Source organism: Rhyacophila brunnea, unplaced genomic scaffold (genome assembly GCF_057557595.1).
Source record: "Rhyacophila brunnea isolate RB1 unplaced genomic scaffold, BYU_Rbru_1.0 scaffold_9, whole genome shotgun sequence".
Lineage (NCBI taxonomy): Eukaryota > Metazoa > Arthropoda > Insecta > Trichoptera > Rhyacophilidae > Rhyacophila > Rhyacophila brunnea.
This window is the reverse complement of record NW_028233361.1, coordinates 36,436,984-36,461,603: the sequence shown is the minus strand read 5'-3', so window position 1 is coordinate 36,461,603 and position 24,620 is coordinate 36,436,984. Positions and strand designations below refer to the sequence as shown.

Here is a 24,620-nt window from a genome sequence, read left to right as displayed (position 1 = left end):
GTGCATTACCATGTTTATAGTTTTGCAGTTAGCAAGTCAAGTCTTCGTGTTTAGTGAAATCGATGCCAAAAAGAGGAGATTTCAATTAATATTGGTGTGCAGCTGATAATAACGCGTCCGCTTCTATTCCAAGGATTTCGCCAACTTTTTTCTTTCTTCCGATCCTAAGAGGATCATGTGGGCCTCCACAGAGTAGAGGTTTGTATTAACAGATTTTGTTTTTACGAGAAATGAATGTCAGCCACTTGCTCAACCTATTAGGTCCATACCCTGACAGACACAAATTGAAAAACAATATGTGTAATTGCCAGACCCAGGATTCGAACCTGGGACCCACGGCGTTATAGTCCAACGCGTAAGCCGCGCGGCCACCATGGGTGTCACCAAATATAAATAAAATATAATATAAAATTAAATTTAGATAAGTATTAAAAGCGAATAAATATAATATTAGTTAGACACTTACCCAAATCACCAGAGTCTGAGATTCTATTTGGTTGATATGTCTGACAAATTTGGTTTGCAGATACCGTTTAGTAATAATACGCAGATGGATTATTTTCACACCATTTTTCTATGCTATTATTGAACAACATGTAAACAAAATCATTTTCCATATTATTCATTTAATATAAATCTACTTTTAATCACAAATACACTGTTAATAATTAATAGTCTCAACACTCTACCGATACAATAAACAAACTTTCAGTAACTATGTCACCCAGTAACCTTTTAACATTTCAGTAACTAGAAAACAAGTCAGTAACTATGTCATCCAAATATTAGTATATAAAAGAAAACATCACTGAGAGTGGTGACATCATACTAAAATTGCCGTGAGTACCTACTGGGTAATAATAATAAAAAAAACATCCGGAGCAGTGGAGCACTACAAATATTCGGTGCTCCGGCTGCGCTCCTGCTCCGGGTAAAACCCATTGCTCCACTGCTCCGTGCTCCTGCTCCGAGTTCCGCTCCAACACTGGTTATAATATAACTATGTTTAGGTAGCTATTTCTATATATTACTAAATGATTTTCCTTGATTTGCCGCCCTTCGAGTATCTGCCGCCCCCAAGTGACGCTCAATCTGCCTACCCCCACGGGACGTCACTGTTTCTGTGTCCCTCATATTATTGACTTGGAGGTAATAGTTAACTTGTCGAATATAATAATATGGACACCTATACAGCCCTAATGTCACCAAATATAGATTTTTATTTTAATTACTTTTAATAAAACCTCTGTGAAAATAAATTGTTTTCATATAATTTTTGGTCTAGCAATATTTGACATGAGAAATTTGTTATTATAGCATGTGGCAACAATTACAAAAGAAACGTCAAAAATGCAGATAGGATAGGATAGATATGGCGCAAGAAAAAGAAGGTTGTTCAAACAAAAATTCTCCTAACAACAATTCGGATTCTGAAGACGCGGCATCCTCAAATGGAAACAATTCTGTCAAACCCGATTTAGGCTTAGAAAACACAAACTACACCACCAATTCCCTGGACAAAACCGCCAGTGGCAGCTCAGACAAAAATAATGCGTCAAGTTCGTAACCGATAAACTTTTGATTTTTACTCACTTTACTTCGCTTTTCAATATTGTGACTTCATTAATTTGCCTTTTATTTGCAGAAGTCACCGGCCAGGGGCGTAAGGAAGAGAGTCCTTTCTCGTTTAAGCATTTTTTAAAGCGAGATCTTTCCCTTCCGAGCGCCTCCGCTAGCTACGAAGGCACCGGAGCCAGGCCGAAGATCTACCCCAGCGTCCGCCCAGATTTGGACCTTCATCAGGAGCAGCCGAAGGAAAACAGAAAAAAAGAGAACCGTGATAATTTACTGGCTGAACTGATGCTCAACTATGAACCGGGGAGTAATTTGATAGCAGACGCAGCAGAGACGTCGCACAGACGTTCCGCTCAGCTGCCGGAAGATGCGTCGGGCGTACCTTCTCTCCCTGATTTTGTGCAAGATCACTTACTTGTCGAACAAGCTTATCTGGGCAGAAACGCTCCGCTGACAATAGATTTGGACAACCTCCCAGACTTTACACTCAATTCAAATTATAATGAAGATTCCCAGCCGAAAGCGAGAGGTTTTTACGAGTCCAGACCTTCAGAAGGTGGTTCAGTGAGAGAAGTGAATGAATCACCGTTAGATTTACCAGGTCTTTCATTAGACTTGACAGAATCAGTCGGCAGATCTGATAGGAGAGATTCTAGAAGAAGATTACCGTTCCCGCTTGATCTGCCTAATGCTTCTTCTGCCAATGCTTCAGGTAACTTGTACACACTTCATCATCATCAAACTGTAATGACGTGTAGTTTCATATTTGAACAGTTTTCTTCAGGCATATCAAATTAACAAAGTAGAGTGACCGTGGTGTGTATTCTATATGAATATTCCATCATCAAAATGCAGTTTTTCAACCTAAAATGTTATTTGGAAACCAATCACTGCAAAATGGTCGGTAAACCTCGTTTCTATTGTGCCGGAAAGTTATAAGATTTTAAAGAACGAAACAAATACTTTTAATACTTGTACCAATTAATACTTTGCTAGTAACCCACAAAAATGGCATATAACTGCCCTAACAAATTAACCACTTCAATGTGAATATGTAGGCTTAACCTACATAGATTCCCAACTTTTTTGTTTGGCGGAACCCTTAGAACGTTTTCTAAAAACTTAAACCCCTACCTGGCCGACATATTAATGTCCAGATGAGAACATTATTAAATATACATATAAAGCAGTAGGCGCATGATATACTGTGGCAGATTGCCTCTTAGCAGCAATTTAGATGGATAAAATCGCAGTCTCTTAATATTACAACGTTTTTCTTAGCTCGTATTCTTACCTATTTGTCCGGTACAAATCTTGCAATCGATTTTTAACTAACTTCCTGACTAGCTAGACATTTGAGACTTTTAGAATATATCAGAACACGGTGCCACTGCATTCTTTTAATACTTTTATCCATCTTTAAGTAGAATTGAATTCATTTTAAGTTAATTCTGTTTTGTATGAAAAGTTATTTCGGAAGAAATCCGTAATCCTACCCTATATAATGGAAATCAAAATGACATTTCAGTATTCTATATTTGTTTATTTGTTGCAAAATAGCCTTAAAGTCAAGCCATTCAAAATACTTACCCTACTACGCCCACATCTCTTTTCGGGTTGTTCATCAATCAGTGGCGAAGGGTGGAGGTAGGCTGTTAAGATTCGCCGTAAATATTGCACATTAAATTTTGTCAGTCATAAATATTTGTTTTCATTGAGTTAAGACTACAATCATTTACAGGTTACATTTAATGGTTTAGGCAGGATTTAATTGATTTTTAATAACTAACTAACGCCATCTGTAAACAATTGTAACATTACTTCAATAAAAAGAAATACGTATGACTAACAAAGTTTAATGTGCATTGTGTATGGCGAATCTTAACAGCCTACCTTCACCCTTCGCTACTGTCATTTATATACTTCACAACTTGAGTTCTATAATATGGTGTACAAACAAATAGCATTGTGGCTGCTGTATGAATCATTTTGATTAGAACATACATAATTTGAAAACACCCCAGATATTATATACCCAAGTACTAGGAAAATTCTTTTTTGAAAAAATACCACACCCAACAGGACTTGAATCTACATTCACTGGATTAGCGCCAATGTGCTTTGCCAATTAAGCTATGGGCGTCCTATCTAATTACGACGAAATTAGTATTCATTACATGATAATGCTTATCAAATTACGAATCTTGTGAATTATTCATTGAATAAATGAAAAAGTTTCTTAAATTATTAGTAAGTGCAAGTACATTATAACTAAAATTTGATGTGATCCGGGTGTCAATTAGTAATTAGGGCGCTGAATCAATATCTTAATTATTTAAAACACAAAAACCCATAAACAAAAATTAACACACTTCTGTTGTGGGTACCATGTCATTCTCGTGTTCTGCTATTTATTTCTTTACTGGCCAGAATTCGATATTTTGTAGTGTTTCTATGTTGTTTTGTTGTTTATTATTTCGTGAAGTTTTTGGAGGAGGATATTGATCCTAATTATGTTGTGTGCACAGAGCTCCGAGAGTCTGTCACCCCTCCTCCAGTAATACATGCCTCACTGAGAGGTATTGCCATCACATGAACAATAGTCATCGTCCCTCAGTATCAATCTTTTTAGATAGGCTCTCAGCGCTTCGTGATCTGTTGATATCTGCAAACGTTATAATCAGCGAATCCAGTTGAATTTTGTGATCATCATAACAATGATTATGTATTGTTAATATTGATCTAAATTAAATGTGGACAAATCAAAAGGTGGCGAGTCTTTCCGTCTGCCTGACTTCCTGCCTGCACAGGCCGGGACTTCATCCCGAGACGATCTACTCGAAGAGAGAAGATTACGAAATACTGCCGAAAGAGAACTCAGAGCTGCCCTGCAGGTATATATTCGGTTATTCTTGGTGTAACTCATACTTTAATTCATCATTGCGACATGTAAAAGGTCTAAATTATTTTCATTTAAAATTCCACGAAGTTAGGACTGCATAGAATAATATTACAACTAATTTACTCTGGGTGTTGATATAATATTAAATTTAAATTAGAGCATACACAAACATTGTTTTAAAAGTTCCTAAAATAGCTTAAACATCGAATCGATTGGAAAATTATCATATATTATATCGTCACTGTTCTGGCAGAAGACACTAATTCGAAAAAATGACATATTGAGTTAGTATCAAAATGATCCTTATTTCAAACTTTACCGTCTGGAAACCTTCTTAATAAATAAACAGTCTTTATTTTAAAGTCATCCTTTTCACGATTACTTAAGAAACTCACATGATAGACCATTATTTCAAACTTTTTAACAACTTCAAAGTCAAATTACTCAAAACTAGTATTCTCCAGTTAGTGTGTTCTGCCAGAACAGAGACGATATTATCTGTGGTCTATCAGGAAATTTATTATGTATAACATTTGTTATTACAAGACTTTTCTGAGCTCTTTCGTTTTCGAAAACTATTCTAATAATGATGGTATTTGATGATTAATTTTATAGAATTTACCATTGCAGTTTCTTTTCTTGGCTTTAGGTAAAGGTTCAGACTCTTCTGATGAAAAATAATAGTTTTACAGACAGAACCAGGGCTTCGAACCGGAACCGAACCGACAAAAAATATCGGTTTTTTCGGTTTGATAAACAAGATCTTACTCCCCACTTAAGAAGTACAGTTGTTAAAAATTAATCACTCGGAGCTGAACCAGAAAAACTGTTATTTTTTTCGGAACGATAACCGGAACCGAACCGATATATATTTTTTTACTTGAACCGAAACGAAAAAAATAACGGTTCGAAGCTCTGGACAGAATGATAACTAAGATCGAAATGTGCAAGACCATAGATCAAAACTTGAAGGCAGTTTTGGTTTATGACTTGGGCAAGCCACCAAACTCAAGAAACACAAAACACACTGAATGTTCTTTAATGAATATTGAACGCGCGTTTATATGACAAACTTTAATGCATATAATATAAAGACGTAAATATTGCAAACAATATGTAATATATTTTTTAAGACGTCTATAATTTTATCCAATATTCCTCTATACTTGAGAATGATACCTTCTTACAACCACACCCAGAAAGTAACGCACTAACCGTTATTTTTGTATATCCTGGTTTTAAACTCGTCATAAATATTATTAACAGAATACCACAGATATTATATATTTTTATAATTTGTGATGTATTTATTAACTAAAACTTAAATAAAGAGGTGGAAAATAAATCATATGTTATAAATATTGCCAGCCAAAGATTAAAAAATGAGCTTGACTACTATATAATATATAAAACATACTGATATATTTCATTTTCTTTTCAATTCAAGGCAATCTTTTCCACTGCTCTCTATTACCCCAAAGTGTATGTTCATCACTCAGTTATTTTGGATATGTCACTCGATTTATAAATACATAATGCCGTGATCCAATTGTGTGGTTTGAATGTGTTCAGACGATGTCTTTGTTGCGGCGAGAGGCGAGCGAGGCACGGCAGGGGGAGCAAGCGGCGCGGCGAGAGCTCACGGAGGCAAGGGCCGCTTCCTCCCGCCTGGCCAGAGATCTGCGGGGAGTAGGGCGAGTGGCCGCTTCCATCTCCACTTCATCCAACTCGGCCGTCGCTTCACAATCTTTCTCCTTTGTAGACGGAGAAGAGGTAATTGAACGCATTCAAATAAATATTATCTAATAACTAAGAACTGCAAAATATAAAAGAATCTAAATAAAAATGAACATATCATATATTTCCAAACAGGGTGACTGTATCCAGAATTAGTATCATGAAAAAAAATAGATACAAATATATTTTAATACATACATAATAGAGTCCGTGTTCTTTATGCTGGCGTGCACGTCACGTCGCTGGCGGACGAAAAGCATTGTGTCATTGCATTCAACTGTTGCAAGTTTTCAATGGGAGGGAATGCAGTTTTAAGATGCTGAAGTGTGGGAGAAACTGCACGCCAGCATAAAGAATACGGACTCTAGTATAGATCTACCATCATAAATCGTCGGGTGTTCGAATTTAGAACGAAGCTCATCACCAGTATAAAAAGTGCTGAATGATATGTCAATATGTAGCGCTCTCACTCAGCGGACAACTTATAATGGTGGATCTATACAAATAAATCTATTGAATCGGGGAAGTGTGTGTTTTGTTCAATTGTTACGGCTTTACATTAGTCACAAAATGACCTGGAGATGCAAACGTATGACTGAAAAATGGACGATTGTATATGATTTTTTATATCTTCATTTTACATTGACTAAATTGATTCGTATTGTGGTTTTCTATTACTATTTTCATGCAGGGTTAAATATTTATTTAGATGATTTATTTTCCAATGGTTAAGAATAGAGTTTTTAAGTCATAATTTAGTAATTTTGTGGTTAATTTTTTTTATCTGATATGTGAAAATATAATATGTCACAGAATTAACGTTTTGCGGAGATTACTCCTTCAGTTTGGTTAGGCAGGGTTTGATTGATTTTTAAAAACTCACCAGCATTTGTATTCTAGGTTCAATGAAAACAAATAAGTAGGTATGACTGGAAAAGTTTAGTGTGAACTATTTATGTTGGTTGGTTGAATATCTGCATAAACGTGTTTCTAGTGAACCTTCGTATGTATGTAGGGGAGCAAGGGGTAATTGGAGCCTACTAAGGAAATTGTTGAAAAAAAGTAACAAAATGTTCTAATCGTTTATTATTAAGACTTGAAATGAGTCCTTTGGTTAAATAGTAATAATATTACTGCAATTTCCACTCAAAAATTCTATAACTAAGGTACAAAAAAAAACGTTTTCCCAAAAAACACATTTGGCTCCAATTACCCCACAAGTAGGGTAATGAGAGCCAAAAATTTACCAAATATGTAATGGAAGCTTCATATTTTAATATGCTTACAAACACTTATACACATTATAACAGACATAGGTACAATAAAATGTTAAATATTTACTAATGTAATTCAACAAAAATATGCTCTAGTACTAAAAATATCAAAAGAATCAACACGTCATGTTATGGAACTAAGCAAAAAACACAAATATAATCTTTCTGGTTTCGGAGGGCATTTTCCAACGAAGTCACCGTCCAACCAGCCTTGAAAGTTGTCAGCTTTCTATTTCTGGGCATCTGGAACAATTACAATCTTGTCTACTAGTAAAAGCGGTGTGAAATTTATATAGGGGAAATGGGAGCCACCTAGGCTCCAATTACCCGAATGTCAACCACTTTGAAGATTGATAAATAACGTAACCAAACCATTTTAAACCTTGATTCTGAAACTACTAAACAAAAATACATGTATCTGGCTATACAATGAACACAAAATATGATAAAATAAGTAAAATTTTAAGTACTTACGTTGATGTTTATGTATTGTAAATTTATATAAGCACCTAGCCCAAAACACACTTCCACTCGCCACGCGCGTCCACGTGCAACTAAGCAGCCGACAGCGATCGACGGGCTAAGCCGACGATTGACGAAAATGTTTTGGTTATTTCCGAGTCATTTTAGTGTTAGATGGTACCTGTTTTGCAGTCGCTCCCATTACCCACCGGCTCCCATTACCCCACGCTCCCCTAATTCAATTTTGTTTTTGGTCAGTTGTGTATGTCATTTTTTAATGTTTATGTTATTAAATTTCAGAAACGTGGAGGCTCCGATGAAAACAATGTAGCCAAACTAAAACTGCAAATTAGCCAATTGAAGGTATAATAAAACACTTATTTTACTCGACATATTTTTTTTATTGTCTAGATCAGTGGCTCCAAACCTCTTTCGTGTCACATTATTCATATTATAAAATTTTTACAGCACTTTGTAGAACATACCTGTCACTTTTTTAAACTCTTAAATCACATATGTTGCATATTTCACACAAAAAAAATCATAGAAAAATATCAAAATTTCATATCGACAGGCATGTCCTATAACAGATATTTCTGTCATGGTGAATACTGCTTATTATAAGTAGCTAAAGAAAAAACTTAAAAAACAGATTCTTCTTATTGGACTGCCATTTAAAATAATTACAAACTTAAATATGTAATAGGATGTACCTTCCTAATCAAAATCAAATCTTTCAATGAAATACTTGTGATTGTTTATGTCTCGGCCGATGCTTGAAAGAGCTACTCGTAATTAATATTTAAATTCGCCATAGATGAGAAAGATTGGTCATAGAGATATGCGCTGGCAAATGGTAGTTTTTTCGATGAATTCTTTTACTTTATGGACAGATCGAACTTCCTAATCGCCCGCGGCACACCATTTGGAAAACTCTGGTCTAGATACTTAACAGCAATAATATATTATTATGTATGTCACTCAACTCAATCAAAAATGATAGCAACTTTATAAATAGAAGGTAGTTCATTTGATGATATCACAGATGCAGCGTTCTACATTTAATTGACTCGAAAATTATAACACGATTTTGTTTATGAACATACTCAGCAATATATAATTAAAAACTGAACTAAACCCGTTTGAAAAATGTTTTGAATTTAATATGAAATTGTATGGTGGTGAAGCAATGACATTAATATGGACGAAGCATCTGGAAAAAAAAATGACACTCGCTTTTTTTGTCGGGTCTGCCGAATGGCATAATCTGTTCTAACACCATTACAATAAAGGTGATATTGCTATAAATTCCCGAAACTTTTTGTCGGGTCTGCCGAATGGTTCGGTTCGAACAGGTTCGCTCAAACGAACATTGGTACTAGAAACACTGTTCTAACGCCGTTACAATAAAGGTGATAATGCTATAAATTCCCGATGCGTGATATCGCATAATGGATATTGCGTGACGTCTACCTGTGCATGTGCGAATGTCACTATGGGCGAATTTACTTGCTAGCTACTGTACTGAGTGCGTCGTCCATTAATAATGTCATTGTGGTGAAGTGATATAACTAATGTTTTGTTATTTATTTGTTGAAAAATATTATTTATGACAGTTAATTGTGTAAAAATATTTGTTTTTAGTGAGACAAAACATTTTTAAACGCCAGCTTCTCTAAAATTGTGTTATAGGTCAATTCGCCACCGAGATGACGGATTGACAAAATTCAAAAGGCTTAACATTTTTTTTTATATTATATAAAAGGGGGACCAGTAAAAAATTCACTATTTGTACACCCTATTGTTTGAGTTAAGTTTGTGACCGTATGTATGTATCGACACCTCCTACATAAAAGGTCGGAACTGCGTTTTTGACTATTTTGACCTTATTGCCTTTTATTAAATAATTTAATTAATAATACTTAATAAATATAATAATTTAAAAGTTCTAAAATCATTATAATATTTTTTTATAACACATCAGATACATTGAATGTGATGGTTATGGGTTCAAGTTCAATTTTTTTTCTAAAAGGTATGTTTCGGCTGTGTTGTGAAGAATTATGTGTCTTCAATAAAGAATGCCATGTTCCTAAATCTTGTGTATCATCATTTGAATAAAAAGAATTATTAAAAACCTCAATGTTTATAAATATCTGTGATAATACAATATACTTAATATTTATTTGTCTTGCGTGTTTGCACAAACAGGAGGATTTGTTACTGGCTCAAGCAGACTTGGAGGAGATGAGGGAGGGTCGAAAAGCTGCCGCGAGAGGTCTAGTCCTGGCAACAAACACCGCTGATGCATCACTAAGGTGACTACTTCTCAAATATGAAATAAATGTTATTCTATAACTTAGTACCAAACAATTGGTAGAAAAACCCTTTATAGAAACTCATACAATGTGGTCTTCACATTTCAGAGAACTGCTGTCGGGCCTCGACAGACTGAGGGGCTTAGCGTCCACCTTAGACCCTCCGTAATCGACAGCAAAGTGTTTTTCTGAAGAATTATTATCGTAATTAATCTGTACCTCTTTTTTATTGTTGACAAAAACCAAACAGTGCCTGGCTGCTAGCAGTGGGTAACGTCATTTATTCATTAATTCTCATTTACCTATTGTGTAGTCATCAGATTATTTTTTGAAACTTTTCAAGTCTGTTTTAAAATGACTTTAGTACAGTAACTTGTATATAATATCATACATTGGCTTGTAGAAAATATCTGATACAACATGTGGCTATTGGAAGCAAAGGCAACAATGTCCAATGGGACCTTATGCGGATTTACCAGTAAGTACTCTATTAGGGCGCCGCGCTGACAGCTTGCCCCCCAAATAAAAAACAAACGATATTATAAGTAGTCATTCCGTAAATATCTCATTTCTCAAAATCATTTTTAAAATCCAAACATTTCGACGTAGCAAGAATAAACGCCTTTTATTTAATATATTTTTGATTCAAGACCGAATGTACATAAGATTTCAGAATGTAGCATTCTTCATTGAAAATATATAAGTTGCAAAAGCCTTAGAAATATACCAAATATATTAATTAGTAAGCTCCTAAAAAACATCCTAAGCTGCATTTAGACCAAGCGATCGAATGTTTGTTCTTGCGAAATTCTTATGCTCGCTCAACAAAAAGCGTTTACGTCAAGAGAATTTCGCTGGAGTGGAGGAAAAACAAACATACGCTTGCTTGATCTAAATGCGGCTTTACACGGAGTGAGATTTGAACGTAAATCTTTCGTTTACCGGATCGGATGATTGCTCCAATAAAATGAAACTACCAACTCGAATCAGAAGCTTAACTACAAAAATAGATAATAAGCGTTATTAAACCCGAATCTCCCCAGATAACATTCTTTCAATGAATAGAAGAATATAGAATTACTTAAGAATGTCGCTGCACTGTTCTTTTTCTCTACTATAGATAAGAAATTAATGATTATGAAATGCAATTATTTTATTATTATTTTAGTTATATAGGTCAATTTTGTTTAAAATATAACTTAGTATCTATTTTTTTTCTATGATGGGCTCCAATGATGCTGCGAGTAGGGCCCCCGAGTATCTTAATCCGCTTATGATTGGGATTACATGGGACTTTGTTGCCTTTCAATCCATTAGCCTCAGCCATGTAATCGGAAAAAATACATTAAATTTTTACATTATACCGTAGTTTTTGGCAATTTGGTTTGCAATGTGAGCCAACATTATGAGATATGGTTTGAGTTTAGTATAATAATGTGATGTTTTTATGATAAAATTCCATATTATATACCTGACAGCAACAAAAATGTGACAAGCTGGTATTTATCAGATGTATTTCAGAACTGATTTTTTAAGCACTGCAAAAATCTTCTTATTCTGACATGTCCAATCCTTAAGTGGAGCACATGGACACCATGCGTATCTTCAAAAATCCCCGTGTCCTTTTATTTCAATACACATTGAACAGCTATAATATTGTTCTCCTTATAACTAATAATTGTTCTCTCCCCTAGTCAGTGATATGAGACATCTATTTTCAAAAACTGATAAATCACAAATTTGGTCAAAATTAAACAAAAAAAATTTACTAATTCTATGTAATTTCACACAATGTGTAATGGTCGATAATTTCTAAAACCCACCACAATGCTTAGGTATTTAAATGATACAAGTCAATCCAATTTTAATTTGCTTATATTTATTGCAATAAAAGGTGTTCAGTAAGTCCTTGACTAAGGCGAATTCGTACTTACGCAATATCAAAATATATGTATTTTGTGTTATTAGAACAATTAAATTCGATAAAGTTTCAACCATGGATCATCTAAAAAAAAAAACAGTACCGATGCAATCTACGATAACTACCAAGAAAAGAAGAATATTAATAGAAGAAATAGAAAGAAAATATTCGTAATATGGATAAAAGACATGTAGCAACAATAGATTCCAATAACCATTAGCCGGCTCTGACATCTAAACTCGCCTCGTCTGCCGCACAGCCATAAATCAAACCTTCCAAGAACGTCGATCCGGTGTTGCATATAAAGACCGCGCACATCTACCTAGTGACAGTCGCACGTAACCTTCGAAACGTATAGATATTTGGATACGACGATCAGCGAGCCGGTATAGGAATGATCAATTTGTAGGAGTTAGTATGCGTCCTAGCGTCTTTGACTCGCAGCCCGTGAAGCATGCAACTTGTCGATTGCAACAGAAGATATTTTTTTTTTCAAAATAAAAAGTCGCATTCGACCAATCTACGGAGCTCCATTTGACAATGTGTGTTTTGTGAATAACAGTGACGTCACATCGACGTATTCGACACGTTGCAGGCGAGACGAGTTTTGGTGTGAGAGCCGGCTTGAGCTCATACAGGAGAAAGCCTTAAGTCATTTTGAAGACCTAAAGTGTTAAAATGATGATTGTGTTGATACTCATACATTCATTGCAAGCCACGGATGGTTTCAAAAACTTAAAGGCCATAATACACTACACAATATCGAAGTAACAGTTGAGGCTGTAAGTGCAGATATAAAGAGAGCCACAAATTTTATCAATAGTAGCAGAAATTATAAAAAAATGAGGATTATAGGATTGTTTTCTTAAATGTATTTGTGTAGGCAGGTTATTTTCACATATCATTTGAAATCAACGCATATTATTTTGCATGATTTTAGTTTTATTCGCCTTACACGAAAATCTTCAGAACGAATTAATCGCGTAAGTCGAGGACTTGCTGTATTAGCTAATGGGCATATCTATGGGTTCTAATGTAAAATAAAACTAACATTAAAAGCAATCACTCACTTGAAACACAAAAACGATGATTTACAATAAATTACGAATTGTGGACTAATCGGTTTTTAAAAATAGGTATATGTTATGAATACGTTTTAAATAGATTTTAGGAAGATTGTATCCTTCTGACAATATACCCTCTAATCCGTGATGCTATCATCAATTTTTTTTCTTGGTAATATTGACTCATTTATGTAATACTACATTGTTCATGTTTCTATATGATTGTAATTTTGAATTCTCAAACATTTCGATTATTTTTCTAGTTAATTAGCACCATTGATATGTGGTTTTTTTTTTCGGGTTGCGGTGGGTAATAATGAAATAAATAGTTTATTTAAAATTATATTGGATTTTAAATAAATTTTACAAAACCAAAAATATTTCTCAACTTAGAAAAGTACAAAATAAACTTATGCCAGAATAATGTCGTCATGGACTTGAAATGCGTCAACGAATTTCGTATTCTTTTTGTAAATAAATTATATTATCTGCTATGCGTGTAAGTGATTCTTAAAAATTAGTTATGTAAGACGGAAAAAATTATAGTAATTTAAAAAACCCCTTGAACTGTTTTCAGTTTTCTATTCGGACTTTAACTTTCTTCTGATGTGAAAGGCGTTTGAAAAAATAAAAGTATTTTCATAGTTGCTATGTATTTCTTTAACCTGTATATGCCATAGATCAGGGGTCGATAACGCTGCGTCCGCGTAGGATTACCAATGTGCCTGTGTGTTCGGTTCACTCTTGGCATAATGGTTTTGCTGATGTTACACGTTTCAATAAAAATTGAGTTGTAAATAACACAATGACATTAATATGGACAAAGCATCTGGAAAAAAAAATGACACTCACTTTTTTGTCGGGTCTGCCGAATGGCATAATCTGTTCTAACGCCATTACAATAAAGGTGATATTGCTATAAATTCCCGATGCTTTTTGTTGGGTCTGCCGAATGGTTCGGTTCGAACGGGTTCCCTCAAATGAACATTGACACTAGAAACACTGTTCTAACGCCATTACAATAAAGGTGATATTGCTATAAATTTCCGATGCATGATGTCGCAGAATGGAAATTGCGTGACGTCTACCTATACATGTGCGAATGTCGCAATGCACGAATTTACTTGTTAGCTACTGTATTGAGCAGTGGCGAAGGGTGGAGGTAGGCTGTTAAGATCCGCCATAAATAGTGCACATTAAACTTTTTCAGACATACGTATATGTTTTCATTGAAATAAGACTACAATTTACAGAAAGTGTTGGTTAGTTTTTAAAATTCAATTAAACCCTGAGAAACCAAGCCATAATAGATAATAGTCAAAAAATACATGTCTATCTATAAAATATTTAAAATTATGCAATTAAATCATACATAACTTTGAATATTTTATAGATAGAATAATATTTTTTATTTATTATAGTTTGGTTCAGGCAGGGCTTAATGAATTTAAAAAATGAACCAACAATATGTGTAATATGTATCTTTAATCCAACGAAAACAAATAACTATGAATGAAAAAGTGTGCACAATTTTGTCGTATCGCCCAAATTAGGCCAAAACTATTATGGTTTCGTTTAGGCAGGGTTTAATTGATTTTTAAAAACTAACTAACACCATCTGTAAATTGTAGTCTTAGTTCAATAAAAACAAATACATATGACTAACAAAGTTTAGTGTGCACTATTTATAGCGAATCTTAACAGCCTACCTCCACCCTTCGCCACTGGTATTGAGTGCGTTGTCCATTAATAATGTCATTGTAAGTAACAACATTCGTTGTCAATAGTAACGTAGGTTTTTAAGTTACTTTAAGATATAAAATTTATTATTATTTTTTTGCATTGTCTCTGTAGAACTTAATTTTGTACTTGTGAATGTTTTTATTCCTTTGTCGCACATAAATGAATACGATTACAATAAAAACCGCTTTTTAAGAAGGTACAAATAGAAAACATGGTTTAATTAGTCGTCCATGGATTCTGTGCAATTATAATGGCAAAATTCAATGATTTGAATTTGAAAATTAATAGAGGAAATCTCTGCGTTGTAAAATTTGTTTACAAAACATCCGTACTGAATTATTTTATTGTATCTCTTAATTTCGAATCTCATCAGTGTAAGAAAAAATACTTTAATTTTAAAGCTAAACTTTTCTTGTACAAGAAATAATTCAATTGAATACGTGTATTAATTAAGGCTCTAAGTACCAAAAAGTAGTATTGCTTGTAGTTACAAAATACCGAGTCATTGCAGTAAAATTTCATGAAGCAGACCTTTTGAAAAATGTGGTTTTCAATGTGAAGCAATCACGGCAGCTTCTATAATTTTAGGTATTAAGAACTCGGAAGTGTCAACACACCATCGTCGGCCATTTTATATTGAATGAGGTTGACCACTGTAGTGCTATCTATACCATTATAAATAAAACAGGCCAACGGACTTACAACGTCGACAGGTTTAAATATTTTGCTGTATTTTTTTGACTTGCTTGAGGCACTTAGACCATAGTTGAAGTTATTGGCGTTAGTATGTAGTACACTTTTCTATAAAAATGTCAGTTTTTTTGTTTTTGGTACTTAGCGCCTTAATTAATACACGTATTTAATTAATAAACTGTGTAATTTATAAGTGAGTTTAAAAAATAAAAATCAATTTAAATTAAAACTATATCAAAGATGAATTATGCGCGCTTGACAATAAGATTTGATTTTTTCATTGCACTCATGGAGACTCTCTTACAAACGAATATCATACATTGTTCATTTTGGTCTCACCAACAACATAGTGATATAAAATATCATTGGCCGAAATGCGCTCCAAATTAATCAGTCGATTGCCATTTAACACCAATAAGCCGGCCAATGAATGAGCCCAAATGCCTTATGAACTGTCAGAAATTGTATATAGGTACATCAAATCAATGAGAATTTAGCTAAAAGCCTATCGTTTACGGTAAATAAATGGCTGTTGACATTATCCAAATGTTATATTGTGCCGTCGATGATGAAAGTTTACCAACCCCTGCCATAGATTACAACTATACATATTTATAATTATCAATGAATATGTAAAAAATAATTCCCACATTTTATAAATACAAGAATTATTGTTTACAATAAAATTAAGAATTAGAGATTGTATTTTTTATAATATATTGTGTGAATCCTTCCTCATTGATATATTGTATTATATGGCTTTTGAAAAGTGCATCATCAAATAATATTTATTTGGTTTCAATATTGAAACATGTTACCAGTGCCCTTAAGGAAGTATGGTTTCAGTAAATAAATTATGAAGTTGAGTACTTTATTTTTTTGGTTATGTATATTAAAATTGTTATAGCAGCAATACATTGATAATTCACATTGTACCAGTATTGCCGTCTTTTTCTATGCTGATTATAAGTACAAAGGTGTAAAAAAAATAGTATTTCTGAAAAAGCTGTAAATTATAGTATTGTACTATAATTGAGGCGTCTAATTCCAAAAAACGATAAGTCCACATTTGGTCAAAATCGAGAAAAAAATACGCACGTATTCTTTGTATAAATTTACACAATATGTATTGATCTATAAATTCCAAAACGCAACATAACCCTACGAAAAAAAATATTTTAAGTCTCGATTTATTACAAAAAGCGCCAAGTCCATGTTTCATATTATTTAAAGCTTGGTTGATTTTGCGCGTGTTTAAGTCAACCAATAAGGGAACGTTCAATATTGAAAAGGGCGTCTCCCATGCTGTAGCATCTGGTAAACTCATGACAGTGCCACGGAAATATGTGCCTTATGCGGAGTAAATTAAAAATTGAGGTACAAATAGCGCTATGTCCAATTTTATTTTGCCTATATTTATTACATTTAAGAGTTTGGCTGAAACAAATTGCCATTTGGTTCTAATTTTGACATAGAATACAACGGAAAAAATAATCTCACTTTAAAACAAATAATTGAAGCTTCAAACATAAAAACGTTGTTTCCCGAAAATATTGAATTGTGGACTTGTCCCTTTTTGTTATTAGACGCCTCAATTATAGTTTGGTTATCAACACTACACTGTACATTCTATGAAAAATGTGCACCATGTTTTTTCTTTGCGTCAATTTATGTAGTTTGAAATAATCAATTAGATATTTCATTCTATTTAAATATTCTACAAAGATTAAAAGCTCTGACCCGGACGATTGGATGGATTTTATTCTGTCAGATACCTACTCATCCATTGATACAGAGCTATAACTAAATGAACTTTTAAAGGCATTTCTTATTCAATTAATTCTTGACAAATATTTTGTTTTAAAAGATGTACAATTAATGTAAATTTTTACCGAACACCTCTGTATATCAATGGTGAAGGGTGGAGGTAGGCTGTTGAAATTCAACATAAATAGTGCACACTAAACTTTGTCACTCATACTCATTTGTTTTCATTGAACTAAAAATATAGATTGCAGATGGTGTTAGTTTTTAAAACTTAATTAAACCCTGCTTAACCAAGCCATAATAGACAAAAAATATTCATCTATCTATAAAATATCTAAAATTATACTGTTAAATCATACATTATAGATATTTTATAGATAGAAGAATATTGTTTATCTAATATCTATTGTGGTTTTAAAAAAATATCAACTCCATTGTACTCTTAGTTCAATGCAAACAAATAAGTATGACTGACAAAGTGTAGTGTGCTCTATTTACGTTGAATCTCGACAGCTCACCTCCACACTTTGCCACTGCTGTATATACAATGTTGCATCTCCTATTTGGGGCAGACTATAAAGGTTATACGGAGAATCCCTCAATATAATGTTGGATTTAATATGAGAAATTCTTAGGTTTTAGAGGGAGTCATATGATCTTTTTGTATTTGAGCATTTGACAGTGATTCCAGTATGATTAAATTCATGATAACTATGAAAAAATTATATTCTCTGCATTGACAACATTGTTAATTTTTTTTTTTTAAATGGCAGCTTGTTTCTATGTTTTACTTTGGTTACTTACCTTCACTTACGATTTTTGATTGTGTGAAACACCTTTTCTAGGCTTGTATCACTAATGCAAGGCGTTTTACGAGGGTGGGTCAATAAGTCCTTAGAAAAGCCGACAGGTGGCGCGACTAGTACTGTAAGCGGTTTGTCTTCATGCAGCGGCACTACCGATTCAGTATGCTGCGAAGTTTCAATCAGATTGGTCGGGTTGTTGTTTTTTATTTTCGCACATTTAAAAAAAAAATTGCTTGTTTACAAAAATGGAGAAAATTGAGTTTAGAGGTGTTATTAAACATTTTAATATAAAAGGGTTAACAGCAAAGGAAATAAAAAATGAGTTGGATTTAGTTCACGGCATATCTGCTCCTTCACTTGCAACTATTTATAACTGGTTAAATGAATTTAAACGTGGTCGTACATCAACAAAGGATGAACCACGCTCAGGACGTCCTGTAGAGGTGACTACACCAGAAATGATCAATAAAATCCACGATATGGTGTTAAGTGACCGAAGATTAAAGTTGAGTGAGATAATTGAGGTTACAGGGATCTCAAAAGGTAGCGTCATTTCTATTTTACATGACAAATTGGGCATTAAAAAAGTTTCTGCAAGATGGGTGCCGCGTTTGCTCACAGTCGACAATAAACGCAATAGGGTGGTGGCCTCTAAGGCCCTGTTGTCGCTCATGCAACGCAATCCGGATGAATTTTTTCGTCGCTTTGTGACTGTAGATGAAACATGGATACACCACTATACTCCCGAGACGAAAGAACAGTCAAAGCAGTGGATTGCGAAAGGCGAACCATGTCCAAAGAAGGCGAAAACCGTAAAATCAGCTGGTAAGGTTATGGCTACTGTATTTTGGGATGCACGTGGAATTGTTTTCGTTGACTATTTGGAAAAAGGAAAAACAATAACAGGGGATTATTATGCATCTTTATTGGACCAGCTAAAAAACGAAATTGAAGAAAAACGGCCTCATTTAAACAGGAAAAAAATCCTCTTTCATCAGGACAATGCCCATGTTCACACATGTTTACGATCAATGGCTAAAATTGAAGAATTGAAGTTCGAATTGGTCGACCACCCACCGTATTCGCCAGATTTAGCCCCCAGTGACTTTTTCCTTTTCCCAAACTTAAAAAAATGGCTAAGTGGACAACGTTTTTTTTCAAATGAAGAAGTCATCGATCGGACAAATGTTTATTTTGAGGACCTTCCGAAAACTTATTTTTCTGACGGCTTAAAAAAAATTGAGAAACGTCTAACCAAGTGTATTGAGCTCCAAGGAGATTATGTTGAGAAATAAAAAAAAAATACAAAAATAAAAACTGTTTTAATGCTTTTTTCTAAGGAATTATTGACCCACCCTCGTATCTCAATGTGTTCCTGGAAAATAAATCTCAGAGAACACTAAGCTGGGTTAGTTGCACACCCGTAAACTCATCTCGACTGCAACACGTCAAATAGGTTGATGTGATTTTATTGGTATTTGTTTAACACATGTAATTCAATTCACACAGCTCGAATATGACACTTTAATTTTTTTTTAAAACACGGGTCATAAGCAACAAATTTCAATTGACATGGGCAGGTATAATACCAAAATGTCGCACCGGCACATGTGCAGAGCTGGTTTTTTATTCATTTCAGCTACCCTGGGACATCACTGTCCCGGCATGGTCTTACCTATCGAAACAATATTGTAAAGTTTTCTACAGATGATTCTACAATGCAAAAAAAACCTTGTTTTCAACTTCACTTCGATATATTTAGACAATTATGGGAAATGTAATAAACTGATTATACAATATGTAATTTATTTTTATCATTGATTTAATAAAATGTGTTTTTTGTTGTTTGCTGTAAATAATATATAATTTATATCAATGGCAAATCTTGATAATGCTTGTATCGCTTGGATATTATATTATGTACCACGAATGCTATTGTAATACTCTAACGCCATATAAACGCAAGGTAAAGAATATGTACATTATTGGATAATCATTGTAGGCTAAAGATATTATAATGTGAGTATGTGAATATCAACTCAAAAATAACACAAATTGCATGTATTCAATTATGTTGATATAACTTGCAAAATAGTCAAAAATAACTATAATATGTCACTAACACATTGAAATGTCAACCAATTAATGAATGATAATTATTAATAAAATTTTATGAAAAGTTACCTATTTGCACAATATGTGGATGATGGTAGAGATAAATCGTATCCACCAAAGTTTCGTCTCTACTTTAATTCGTATAATTCAACTTTGTCGAATTCGAAATATATATGATGGAAACTAATAAAATACATACATACCTTACGTCAAGCATGTCCAAGGGGTGTCAATAACCAGTCGCCGGATGAATTTTGGTTGATTGCACAGTCCATAGGATTTAAATCGTGAAATTATAAAGTGTGTGCACTCAGTTCTAATATAATAGTGCCTGTACTTGTGCATGGATTTACTTGCACCAATAGTGTGTATTTTAAACTATCGTGATAATAACTGTTTACATGTAAAAGTGCTGACCGCCAATCTCATTCTTCAAGAGTGAGAGAGACACGATGTTGTCATTTTATGGTACTATTTGACAGGTCGTGAAAATCAGTTATCTTCAAAGTGAGTGCACAGTGGAGCTGGAGTTCTAATGCGCAGGCGTAGATATCACACAGTCCAATTGTCGCGTAAAAATTCAGAAGCTTGTAATTTTCACGATAATGCGTACATTTTTTATTATGGCCGCGATAATACATACTATCCATGCACATGTAAACGGGGTTATATGTGATTTCATTAACACTTTAAAGTGGAATCATTAACCAATTCCATTATTTCCTTAACCAGTTTATGTGAAAGTCGATTCAGAATTAACCACTAGGAAGAGCTTATGGTGACCTCATCATATCACTTGATTCGTATTGCATCACTCATGGCCAGCCAGAAGATATTAAGTAGTTTTCCCCTTCCCGTCGCGCAGTAAGCTCTTTGCATAGTAGGAAAATAATGTAACAATGAGTGTCCAAAAAAAGACCAAAACTTATTGTCACGGTGAATGGGAAATTGATTATAATTTGCGACGCCTGTGTCATCAGCCAAATATAATACATTCTTTCAAGTTGAAAAATGAAAATAGAAAAGTGTTGTAGCAGACCACTGTTGGACATGGCTGCCTTATACGAATCAAATATGACGATAGCCATATATCAATTACCGATAATATTTTGAGAACATTTTTGTATTACTCCTCACTAGTAAATAAATACTCTCAACTGTTAATGTTAGGTTTTGATTGCATTACTTATTTATAAGATTAAGATTATCAAAACTTGCATGTAAATATTATGATAGTATACCAGTAAAATGCCTAATTTTGTAATAATATCTAATATGTACCAGAAAATGTAATATTTTCTGATGCTGTGTATAATTGTGATGAATGCCTGCTTATTATTGATATTATGTTCATTTTAGAATGTGTTCTTTTATTCTGTTTTTAACTACCATTTAATATAAACAATAAAAGTTATTATCCTGTTTTAAATATGTTGGATTTATCTTTTGGCAATAGCGTTAGAAAAAAATGCTTTTTAAACATATTCCATCTTCAGAAGTGAAAACAAATTAATTTATACATCATTACGAGGGTATACTGACAGAATGCATTAACTTGTTGTTTTTAAATGCCAAAATGTATACAATTTTACGCTCTACGTCCTGGTAAAATGCATAAAGGCATAGGATATAATGGTGAGAAAATAGAAACATTATTAAACCATATTGTTATTATTATTTTATTTCTGATAGAAAGCATGCTAATAACCTAATGCGTTCTGCGTATACAGAATACAGTACTTGTAACATGTCGTATATTGTGTTTGCCATAAAGGTTAGTCTTTATAATGTAGAAAAAATGTTTTTAAATCATAAAAAAATCTACGTGGGAGAACACTTTGAAAAAAAATGAAAGTCCTTTTTGCGATTATCTCAGAACTTGTTTTAATGACTTAATGCTTTCTGTCAGTATTTAATTTATTATTCAAAAGATTCTTTACTATTTTTGTGTATAGGATAATAAACTATGTGTCTTTGAAAATTATCATACCTAGTTCTTTTTTTATTTATTATGCGTTTGATTATTATTTATGCAATGAATTTTGTTTTGTAGCAATAAACCATTTGAAAAATAATTACTGCTGTTTGTTATTATTTAACTACATGTTTAGCAATTACACGATTGAGTAGTGTCAGAGTGACGATCCCCGAAACCGTGCGTGTGGGTTTGAATCCCGCATCTGACAAAATTCACATGCTGTATTTTTTATTCGGACCAAGAATCCAATGGCTTGGGTGAATAGCTACAAACCATTTCTCAGAAAAAATCTTATCTTTCACTCCCTAAGACATATAATAATAGACCCTATGGGCCGCAGCGTGAAATTCTGAATTTCAATCACAGTGCTAGGTATTGCTTTCTACTTTGATTGCGATATGGTAAACTGTTTGTGTAAGTAATAACTTATAATACCATCACTACCCTCGGAACTCACACCTAACTCAAATTCAGTGCCACAGCCCTGACTATAGATAGCCTTATTCACTTCTATATCATCACTGTTCTGGCAGAAGACACTAATTCGAAAAAATGACATTGAGTTAGTTATACCAAAATGTTCCTTATTTCAAACTTTACCGTCTGGAAACCTTCTTAATAAAAAAAGTCTTTATTTTAAAGTCATCCTTTTTACGATTACTTAATAAACTCACATGATAGACCATTTCAAACATTTTAACAACTTCAAAGTCAAATTACTCAAAACTAGTATTCTCCAGTTGGTGTGTTCTGTCAGAACAGACGATATCATCTTAAAGCGAAAACTGCGATTTACCTTTACCTCAATTTGTTTATCCCCAAACCCTAGATTTGAAAATACTATATAATATAATCCTGGGAATAAAAATCAGCACTTGATTTTGATTGAAACGCTAGATTCGAAGTTGTGAACATGTGGAGAACATTCTACCTACTGTTCCATGAAGGAGAGAGATGGAGGGGATGTGTGTATTTCAGAATGAAATGAGAAAACTTATTACAAAATATAACTTTTATTTGGTTTCTATTATGCATTTACAACTAAATAATATGGTAACTAACTGTCTGTACCAAGGATATCACAAGCCTATCGAGTAGGTATATAAATTTAAATTATAAAATACAATAGAATCTCGCTCCACCATTGCTAATAACATCATTTTTTTTCTTCAATAAAATAATAAATAATTATAAAAGTGCATTTTTTACAGCGATTTATACATAAGTTAAAAATAATAGTATGCCTACACAATATGATTTTCTTTACAACAATTAATTAGTTATGATTGTGAAATTAGTACGATTAAATACCACCAATTGACATGCAAATATTTACAGGCCAATCAATGAGTATGTCTAAAAAAAATCATGTATTCTAATAAAAAAAAAAAAATATCGTACAATTATGAATACAGGAATACATAATATTTTATCACTTTTAAGATAATATTTCATACTATTAAATTGATTTTGGACAAATGACAATATAACAATTATAAAATATTACAGTTTCCAACATTATCCTAACATACGTATTAACAAAAATATAATTCATCAAAGTAAATTATTTTTAAACAAATTAAAATATAATAAACCATCTCTATATACAAACTATGTTATATTATATCCAAAGAGTTTGGACTACCGACTAGAAGGATTCGTCGGGACTTAATAATGTGATACTAAAGCAAGTGAGCCGTTTTTATTTCAGTGCAGCCTTGCCAAATAAATCTCAGTGCATAAAAGTGTGATGTTTGCCACAAATAAATCTGCAATGAAAAATTACTTAATGTTTATTTAATAATTAGCCTTTGTAACAACCTGTCTTCAATGCCTCTGACGAAAGGCAGTGATTTAACATACTCGTTAACATAATAAATAAATAGTTCATTTCTTAACAATTAGGTGTATAATTAATAATTTGTTCTATGTGCCTAGTAAGTCTGAAAATCCAAGTAACTGTCAAAAAAGACACATTCGTATCTAAAACAGTTTTATGAATATATTTAACTTATTTATTAATTGACATTGTATTTTACAATAACTTAATTATCAATAACGCTGAATTACACAAATTTAGTTTTTTAATCAATAACTATGTCCGTTGCAATGCCCAGGGCTTCAAACCGGAACTGAACCGAAAAATCGGAAAAACCATTATTTTTGTCGGAACCAAACCAAAAAAAATATTGCTTTTTTCAATCACGCGCGTTAACATATTATACGATTACAATTGTGTCGCTAGTCGACGTTAGTCATCGACGG

The 24,620-nt window shown here is 33.2% G+C and overlaps 1 protein-coding gene across 2 annotated transcripts; it reads left to right on the top strand.

The window, feature by feature from the left end:
* The first annotated feature begins 1,332 nt into the window (after window positions 1-1,332).
* Window positions 1,333-13,025, top strand: l(3)04053 (lethal (3) 04053). 2 transcript variants are annotated; one of them, XR_015072088.1, is made up of 8 exons: window positions 1,333-1,559; window positions 1,646-2,287; window positions 4,345-4,469; window positions 6,050-6,250; window positions 8,251-8,313; window positions 10,162-10,268; window positions 10,377-11,287; window positions 11,344-12,337. XR_015072088.1 is itself a non-coding variant. In XM_085959579.1 (7 exons), exons 1-7 carry the CDS (start codon window positions 1,373-1,375, stop codon window positions 10,435-10,437), a joined length of 1,386 nt encoding a protein of 461 aa, XP_085815705.1. In that variant the 5' UTR covers window positions 1,333-1,372; the 3' UTR covers window positions 10,438-13,025. The 2 variants fall into 2 exon arrangements, 1 of the variants encoding a protein (XP_085815705.1); XM_085959579.1 differs by having other exon boundaries at window positions 10,377-13,025.
* Window positions 13,026-24,620: the final 11,595 nt, after the last annotated feature.